This window comes from Chiloscyllium plagiosum, unplaced genomic scaffold, assembly GCF_037043375.1.
Source record: "Chiloscyllium plagiosum isolate Xiang-an unplaced genomic scaffold, Cpla_swu_hap1 HiC_scaffold_53X, whole genome shotgun sequence".
Taxonomy (NCBI): Eukaryota; Metazoa; Chordata; class Chondrichthyes; order Orectolobiformes; family Hemiscylliidae; genus Chiloscyllium; species Chiloscyllium plagiosum.
The window spans coordinates 11,465,203-11,474,774 of NW_028270191.1; the positions used below are offsets into that span (position 1 = coordinate 11,465,203).

The window sequence follows — 9,572 nt, forward strand, 5'->3', positions numbered from 1 at the left end:
ATCTTTTCCTTTTCCCTAACTCATAACTTATTTAGAGGCTGTTCATCTCTGGTATCATAGTTCTGACAAAAGGCCATCAACCTGAAACCTTGCCTCTTTTTTCTCTCGTGCTGTCGGACCTGAACATTTCCAGTGGGTTCATTTTTCAAAGTGGACTTGGCCGGTTTGTGCTTTGGCGGAGACGGGCTGAGAGGATGCCAGTCATTCCATAGGTACTGCCGGTCCATTGGTCAGCGTGTCGAAACTAGCAAGAGCGATCTCTGATTGGAGGAGGAGAGGGGCTGTCAATATCCGGTGTGAATATCACAAAGAGAAACAGTAAGAAGGAGCGGTAGTAAGAACAAGATGGTGAGTGAAGTTAGGCGTTGAGTGAGTAAGCGGATGCTACGATGTGGTTCTGTTTTTTTCCTTGTATTAATATTGCATTTTGTTATTTTTTTTTCCCTGTGCAGTGTGATTTCGCCGAAGATCAGATCACCGGTAAGTTTCCGTCTTCAGTTTTCAACTGGCCATGGAATAGGGATTTCAGCCTGAACCCACCTCGGCGGTAGTTTGCTTAAAGTTCCCGCAACGGGGTGAAAGCTCTGTCTAAGTCACTGGAGGCCCAAGTGAGCCTCGATCTCTTGCTGATTGTTTCCCCATCCCAGCCTTACTTTCCTAGCTTAAGCCGGAAACCGCGCCTTTTCTCTCCTCTTCCCCCGCCGCCTTCGACTGGTTAGTACAAACTCTGTCCAAATAAGGACAAAGATCTTCTCTCTCGCTCTCTCCGGCAGCCTGGGCCCAGCCCTCATTCCTTTCAAATGCGTCTAACGAGATAGGGGGTCCCACCGTTTGCAAGCAGAGAACACGACGTCTAGGCTTTGATCGCCTCTCATTAAGTTCCGTTGTTCCCTCATCCATTCTTCCGCCGTTTTATAATTAATTGCCTGAGAGAACCAGAACCTGAAACTCTAAGTAATTACGTAGCATTAACGGCATGAACCATTCCTACAATGACACAACACAGCCATCTCAGTCCCACAGGCCTACGATTGTTCTTCATCCCATTTCCTTTTGGAAGCCTTGATTCAGTTTGATTTCACCAATCTTACTTACACCTCGAGGTACGGACACTACCACCACCGAGCCCCCTCTTTTTTGAGTTGAATGCTCTCCATAGTGTACAATAGTTGCAAGCTTTGTGTTGACGGGAAAAGTTCAAACTGGGTGCACAAATAAATGTTATGATTCCCTTGAGACTGAAAACTTTCAGTTGAGCTGAAAAAAGTTTCTAAACTCTTGCTGCAGTTAATGGTGCCTCAAGTCATTTTTTTTCCAAGCGCTTTTTACTTTTGTATGCAACTTACTTTTAAACTGCAGAGATGAATATTCTGTTGATATTTATCTCCTGCTCTCCATTGAATTGCTATCCTTACAGTGGACAGTCCACAGTCGCTCCCAGCTTCATATGGGTTTCTGTATCCCTGTTTGTTTGCTGTGTAGTGACTGTGCGTCTCCAGGTGCCTTGCCTCAGTTTAGAGTTTCCTTCACCAGCAGCTAAGTTTTTTTTTGTTCTGACAATTCTTCCTCCTTCCCCCTGCCCCCTGCCAAAATAGGGCCAATCTCCTGGACTTGACTGTTTCTCCCTCCTGCATTTTACTGTGGCAGCCTGCAAAGCTAAGTGACCTCGTCTGTGCTGACCACACCTAACTGCTGTCTTAGATATTGTTTTGTAGGGAAGGTTATAACTTGATCTCAAAGTTTGAGAATACCTTGTAAATCTGTAAATGTCCTCATTTAATTGGCCAATCAGTTACATAGCCAGTATTGTGGTGATGTCTCAATTGTTGCTTAATTATAAACAAATAGATTATGCTGTTAACTCTACCGATTTTTGTCTACCACCACTCTCCTTCCTTCCCTGAATATTTTGTATTCAGGATAGTTTTGTACTTGGTTTCTTCTGTTCTAAATCATGTGCATTTAATCTTCTGTCTCCTTGATCTTTAATTCTAGGAAATCAGTTTGTCCTTTAAACCTGCACATTCTTTGAGTAACTATTTTCTTTGCAGAATTCAAAGAGGCATTCTGCCTCTATGACCGTGTTGGTGAAGGTAAAATTGGCTACAGCCAGTTTGGTGATCTCTTGCGTGCTCTTGGCCAGAATCCATGTAATGCTGAAGTCTTAAAAGTCCTTGGGAACCCAAAGCCTGAAGGTAAGGACCAAAAGGTGCTGTAATTGAGGAAGGGTTGGGGAAGAAGCCATGGGAGAGGATTCTGAGGAGATGTGCATGGGACAAGGAATTCTGTCATATACTGAAACTAGTCATGATCCCCTTGTAACAGAAGGTGAAGAGATTCAATAATTTGCAAAATTGATATTTTGATGATTTTATATGCCATATACTGTTCCCATTGGTGTGAGGGTTGGTAATCATAGGAATTTTTAAAATAAAACTCAGCTGTGAGGAGAAATCTTTTTGGGTGTAATGAGTTATGATCTGGAAAATGCTATATGATAAAGTTCTGGAAGTGGATTCCATCTGCATTTCAACAGGGAAATGCTGCTGGTGTGGGTTTACTCCCACAATCCAAAGATGTGTAGATTAGGTGAATTTAGCCATGCTAAATTACCCATGTTCAAGGATGTACAAGTCGGGTACATTAGTCAGGGGTAAATGTAGGATAGTAGGGCAACTGGTCTGCGTGGGTTACTTTTTTTTTGGAAGGTCAGTGTGGACTTGTTGGGCCAAAGGGCCTGTTTCTACACTGTAGGGATTCCATGATTGTTATCGAAACTAAATGGAAAGAAAATTGCTTTATCCATGTTGAATAAGTTTCTTTTTTCATTTTTGTTGGTTTTGTTCTAAAGTTTGTGCTCTGCTGATGTAATTGGATAGACATTTTTGTGCTCAGTTTTGTTGGGGTTCCAGCACCCCTCTTACTTGGTTACCAAGCAACAACTTGACAGCTTGCATGTCTGTAAACGAAGGTAATGGAGAACAAATAGCAGTAAACTTCTTTTCATTTTCAGACATGAATATAAAAACGCTGGATTTTGAGCAGTTCCTTCCTAAGCTTCAGGACATTGCAAGAAACAAGGAACCAGGAACATTTGAAGACTTTGTTGAGGGTCTGCGTGTTTTTGATAAAGAAGGCAATGGCACAGTCATGGGTGCTGAGCTACGTCATGTATTGGTTACTCTTGGTAATGTTTCATCTATTGTGGTCACTAGAATGTTAACCATGTCAAACTCTATAGAAAGTTACAAAGCTCTTCTTTGAACATGTTTAATCTGTTAAACAAATCAGTGGTTTCTGCTTCATTCTTGTACACTGACTGTAGTGTTGAAGGATCAGGCTAGTTTTAGTTAAATTTTGAACCTAAATACTTTTCAGTTTAAACATCTTTGTGCCAGCTATAAGAGTCCCTGCTTGCAGCATAAAACATCCCATAATTTAATTTGAATTGGCTCTTGTGCTCATTTTACAACAAGTGGGGAGAAAGGAGTATTTCTGGCTGGAAGTGGTTGCTTTTTTTCAAGTTACTATTAAGAATCTAAATAGGAGCTTTCTTTCTATTTTTTTTTTTCCCCCTCGCTCATCTGTCCTAAATAATCAGCCTTTTTTGTCTTGACTGTGTCCTCTATCTCAGGCAAATGACCTCCGTATCTATCCATTCAAGCCACTTCAGAATTTTGTATGTTTCAATTAAAATCCCCTCATTCTTAACATCAGAAAATTTGGGTCAATTTACTCAGGCTCCCAGGGCAACCCTCATTCAGAGACCAGTCTTTTGAGCCTTCACTGTACCACCTCCCAATGTAACAGAAGAATTCACTTGCATAATTTATATTAAATGGTGCAATACTGTGGTTTTTAAGAAAAATACTTTTGGTGCCAAAGTGACTAAATGTTGCCCATGTAATATTCCATTTATTGTACCCCTACTGAACTTGTCTCTTTCTATTTGCCTGTGGAGGTGAACGTGATGACTAACACAGCTGCCACCTGCAAGCTGCTGCACTAAATGGCCTGTCAATCCAATTGTTTGGAGCTGACCCGAGGGCATGTATCTCAAACTTGCTCAATCACGGGTCTTGTATGCCCTCTTGTGGTGCAGTGGTAGTGTCCCTATCCGTGGGCTAAGGGTCCTGGGTTCAGGTCCCACCTACTTCAGAGATGTTACTACATATCTCTGAACAGTTTTGATTAGATAAAATAGGTTCAATTTTTAAACAAAAAAAACAGACCTTGTCACTCACTTGCATAGCTGCTGGCAGCTTCTGGATTCTAAAGTCCACTGGTCAATGTACACTATGGGGGAAGCCACCTTTCCTGCCTGCTATGTTGGTCATTAATTGCTGGCAAGTGGAGAAAGTTGTCCATGGATTATCTTACCCAGCAACTAATGGAGGTGGTGAAAAGGGTGTTGGTTTTTCCCTCTGGTAATCATGCCCAATTAATTTACTTTCTCATCACTTCCAGGGACATGTTGCTGCATGTCCTCAGTTTGCATTCTCCCCTGGTTTTGTTCCATTAGCAAAAATGAACATGTTTTCTGTCTGCTGTAAAACCTTTTGTCTGTGTTGTCACCGCTGCACCATTACTAGACATCCCTTAAGGAATCGAAAGTCCCACACTCTGGAATTCCTTGTGTTGTGACCGTTGTTTTGAAATGCCATCTCTTGACCAAATCTTTTGGTCAGCCCTTAACATTCCTTAAGCTTTAGCATATGATGTCTGTGTGTCTCTCTGCAGTTTTTCTGTCATGTTAATGTGTAAACTACTCTGCTTTGTCCAGTCTTTGTGCTTGATTGATGATGTGTGATTTCATGCTGCCTGTGATATGATCAAGTGCATGCTTGCCAGACATTCTTCATTGCTGGGTGTTTTCTAGTTTCTTATTGTTTTTAGGTCAGTCAATGTTGTCTGTGTCTTTTAATGAGCTATGTTGTTTAGGTGAGAAAATGACTGAGGAAGAAGTGGAGACTCTGTTGGCTGGCCATGAGGATGCTAATGGCTGCATCAACTATGAAGGTAAGTGTCTGAATGTCAAACCTCTGTACTAAATATTTACTTAGCACAAACCATAGTTATCAAAACTAATGTTGCTTGTGTTACCTGTGAAAAGTAGTTGTGCAATATGGGTATGCTTATGCATCTGCTACATGTAGACTTTGCATTTATACAGAAATTGAGTTGGTGCTGCTGAGCCGTCTAGGTGATGCTGAGTAGCAAAGGGTTTGGACTATAATTATATGAAAATTAGACAGAAAACTGAGGGGAAAACCAAGCAGTCCCTGACATTTCATTTTAATTAGGGGAGGTAATTTTGGTCATTCTTTGCTCATCCACCCAGAACGCGCACCAATGGGCAGTAGGCAAATTGTATCGTTGCTATCATTCTGTGGTAGATGTAAGGAATGAAGTTGCTGGTTTCTATCACTGCCTCATGTTGATCACTGAGATACTGAGAATTTGTTGGTTGAGGAGCACAACTGGAATGTTATAATTACCCAAGTTTAAACAAACATTGTAGTAGGACACGTACGAACCTTCCTCTCTCTCCAGTTCTCCTTCACTTAAATGTGAAATTAAGATTCTCAAAAAACAAAGAAATGGGGCCTGTTTAAAACTGTCCAAATTCCTTGCATTTCTTGGGATGACACCTTTCATCAAATATTTGATTCAAAATGCATTTACTACTTTTTTAAAAAAAAAAACACTTAGTTTAACATTTTTCTTTTTTGACAGCTTTTGTCAGGCACATCATGTCTGGGTGAATGGCAGGCCATGGTATGCCACATTGACACATCCTTTATTTCCCTGCCAATTTTTAACTTGTTTTCTTTTTTTGGCATGTTCTGCATGTGGCTTGTTCTAGGTATGACTTGGAGGGGTGGGAGGGCAGTGTCTCGGGTTCTCAACTATACTTGAATTTCTGCCAACTAAAGGAAAACCATTTTAATTGTGACCACTTCATGCAGGCTAGATGGTCTAATTTAGGGTGAGATGGTGGAAAATTGGTAACCTCACAGGACTAGTGATCCAGAGATCCAAGCTTATGGTCTGGCTGCATGAGTAAACTCCATTACAGATGCTGGTGGAATTTAAAGTTCTGTTAATAAATCTAGAACTTTGAGCCAGCCTGTATTTTTGACCATAACAAATTTTTATTTAAAAAATCAGGTTCACTTCAAAGATGGACATGTGCCATTGTATCTGGTCTGGCCTGTATATGACTTCAGACTCTTGGAAATGTGACTCTGCCTTCTGAAATGGCAGTCTGTTCAAGAGCAATTAGGGATGGGCAACAATATTCAAACAAATAAAAATCCACTTTTGCCTCTTACTATGTATCACTTTCCTATTTTGATTTAAAAGTGTTTTTTTTAATGCTAATATCTTCAAGTCAAAATGACTTGAATTAGACACCCATTAACCACCTCTCTCTGAGAAGTGAAAGCTGATGCTCCTGATCCCCTTTTTAGGAGGACTCTATTTTCCTTTGTTCAGCATTTTTCCAGTGATTTGAAGAGTTAGAACCTTTTTCATGGCACATTATGACAAACTTGAGCTTGAACTCCTGCCAGCTGATTGTAGGATCCTTTGACTCAAATGGTCTTCCTTTGGTATCTCATGTGTTGCTGTGAGTTGACATGCCTGCATTCTTTTGTCTGACTAGGCTTTGCCAGCCTGACTGAGCTACCATTGTTTTTCTGCTCCCTGTCTGTAGTTAGTGTAAATTGGAAAACTGACTTCTGGACCCACTGTGCTCAATAGAATTCTACAGGGGTGGGGAGGAGAGGATGAAAGAGGGGTTCTGAAAGGTTCCGATTACCATCTATATGAGCCAATGACCTAATTTTTGTTTTGAGTAGGTAGTCCAATATAATAACTACCTTGAGAAATAGTTTAGTTTTCAGTAACTTGTGATGGTAAATTGGGATGACACCTTTGCATGTGACTCACTTTGCTGTCTATTTTATATGCAAACCATGCTCTTGCATATAGTTTTTTCGTGGGATTGAGTTGGTGTATTCTAAAATTGAAAACTTTAATCGGAACCTTTCTTGAGTTCTCCTTTTTGTCATGTCAGAATGATATAACCTCTATCTTTCCTCTTACAGAGCTGGTCCGAATGGTGATGAACGGCTGATAACTCTCTGTACCTGCGTTTTTAAGTGCCTTTTTTTTTTTTTCAACCTACTTAGTCTCCTTTTCTAAAAGAATTTTCTGTTTATATTTATCAACACACGTGCAGGCCCAAGAATGGGAATCCAATGCATTGAGTCCATCTGTAGGGTGATGGGAGCTGAGTAGGTAGCAAGAGGGTGAACTGCTAAACCTGGATACACTGCAGGCTTCTGCATCTCCTCCAGAAGGAATGAATGCAGCAAGTGGTTCTAATTGAGGCCCTAAAATCTTTCTTTCCCTGAAGTAATCTTGTAGGAAGGCCAATTTTGGAGTAAGAAGGTTTTGTCTCTGAAGCTCAGTTCATTGGCTTCTGCTTTGATTGTGTATGCACGCTAATTTTCTGTATTTCATTGCTTTCAAATAATAAAACCTCACTATGAACTTGCTGTGTGGTCATTTGAATTTCATTACTTCACTCCATTCCATTTGGGGTTAAGAGAAAGTGAGGCAGTCTGTGCTGTTCTAAGAACCTCTTAATGCCAACATTCTCTACACTCCGCTTGTCTTGTTTGAAGTTAATAACTCCCAGACAGCATTTTTCCTGAACTGTTGATGACTTTTTATGGCTTTGTTCAGTTATAGGCCCTGCTAAAAGGGGCATGTCTTGTGCTACACAAATACGTACTCTACTGCTCTGGGTTTCTATAATTGAAGCAGAGTGCTTGGAGGGCAGAGGTGCTATATCATTGGCTAATATATTTCAATAAAAATGACTTTCAAAAAAATCTAGGATAAATTTGGTACTCATTTGAACAAGTTTATATTCATGGAAGAAAGCCAAGCAAATGGCTTTTTAAAAAAAAAAAAATACTTGGCAGGACTGGCAGAAACTAAGCTAACAACAATATTTAACCAACTGTGGGCATGGCACTTGATAAAGTGCCTTATCAACAAAGTTTAAAACCCATGGATTAAAATGAATCTTGACTAAGAGCAGATACATTAAACTTTTCTGATAGGAAAGTGTATAAGATGGTGTGGACAATTGGAGTCATTTTTCCCAGAGTGTGGAAAGAGGGGGTGTTTGAGTATGGAGAGTGTGGCAGGTGACTGGACCAATCTTTAACTCTCTCTACATTGCCTGGTATCATTCCCATTATAATCCTTTTAGCCCCTCTCTTCCCATAGTCCTGTATCAATCACAAAGTAAGCCCTGCTCATTCACCATTGCCATCTATAAATGTCCAACTAATCCCACTGCCTCCTCTCCCCACAGTATAACTAATCCCAAACTAATTCCATTACCCTGCTCTTGCCATAACTCCGCATTAGAGTCCTACAGCACAGAGACAGGCCCTGTGGCCCAAACTGGTCCACACCAAGCAAAATGTTCATCCATGCTAACTATTTCCCTGCACTTAGCCCATATCCTTCTAATCCTTTCCTGTCCATGTATTTATCCAAATGCCTTTCAAATGTTGCTAATACACCTGCCTCAACTACTTCTGGGAACTCATTTCATGTGTTTATAAAAGAAAATTGCCCCTTTCAGTTCCCTTCTGTTCTTTCCCTGCTAACCTTAAACAGATGTCCTCTACTCTTAAACCTTGCTCATCATCATCTAAGCTTCTTCCCCTCAGTCTGTTAACTTGTAAAGGAAAAAATCCTGGCTTGTCCAACCTCTTCCCTATAACTCTCAGGTCCAGGCAACATCCTTGTAAATTTCTTCTGTACTGTTTAATGATATCTTTCCTATAACAAGGTCTCCAAAACTGAACACAATACTCTCAAGTGCAGCCTCACCATCATCCTGTATAACTACAACATGCCAACTTCTATATTCAATGCCCTGACTGATGAATCTCTCTCTCTCTCTTTTTCCCCATAGCCCTCCATCAATCTCAAGCTAATGACTTGCTCACTATTGCTCATTTAGAATTTGTTTCATTTTAAACTCTGCCTTAGTACACACTTCTGATTCAGAATACCACTGGTGTATCACAATCCACACTGATGCTACAGTACTGAGCTTGAGTCATTAAACAGAGGTCCTGTCAGCCCTTTGTGGCACTTTTCTGTGAACAGTAGATATATTCTCCCTCGTGTCCTATAAATATTTAATTCTCAAATTATTGGAATACTTGGTCTTTATCTCACTGCATATTTTTTAAAAAACTATTCTTCAAAAGCACTTAGTTGGCTGTAAAGTACTTTAAGATGCCTGGAATCAGACAGCACATGATAACTACTTTTGTAAAGACAGCCTACAAGTAATAGATGATTGTTGACTTCAGGAGGGCATGGAGTGACCACGCTCTGCTGGACATCAATGGCTTGCGTGGAGATTGTGAAGAGCCCCAAATATCTTGGCGTCCACCTGGCAGAGAATCTCACTAAGACCCTCAACACCAGCTCCATAGCTGAGAAATCCCAGCAATGTCTACTTTCTATGG

The 9,572-nt window shown here is 40.6% G+C and overlaps 1 protein-coding gene across 2 annotated transcripts; it reads left to right on the forward strand.

Moving 5' to 3' along the window:
* The first annotated feature begins 235 nt into the window (after nt 1-235).
* On the forward strand, nt 236-7,182 carry LOC122543383 (myosin light polypeptide 6-like). Of its 2 annotated transcripts, XM_043682061.2 has the most exons (7): nt 236-348; nt 453-480; nt 2,052-2,195; nt 3,014-3,187; nt 4,942-5,019; nt 5,737-5,778; nt 7,113-7,182. In XM_043682061.2, exons 1-6 carry the CDS (start codon nt 346-348, stop codon nt 5,763-5,765), a joined length of 456 nt encoding a protein of 151 aa, XP_043537996.1. In that variant the 5' UTR covers nt 236-345; the 3' UTR covers nt 5,766-5,778; nt 7,113-7,182. The 2 variants fall into 2 exon arrangements, with proteins under 2 accessions (XP_043537996.1, XP_043537994.1); XM_043682059.2 differs by lacking the exon at nt 5,737-5,778 and having other exon boundaries at nt 238-348.
* The last annotated feature ends 2,390 nt before the right edge of the window (nt 7,183-9,572 follow it).

Coding starts and splice junctions, on each gene's coding strand:
- LOC122543383 (XM_043682061.2), top strand. Junction 2,196..3,013: donor TGGGAACCCAAAGCCTGAAG/GTAAGGACCAAA, acceptor TTTCATTTTCAG/ACATGAATATAAAAACGCTG. Junction 3,188..4,941: donor TCATGTATTGGTTACTCTTG/GTAATGTTTCAT, acceptor TATGTTGTTTAG/GTGAGAAAATGACTGAGGAA.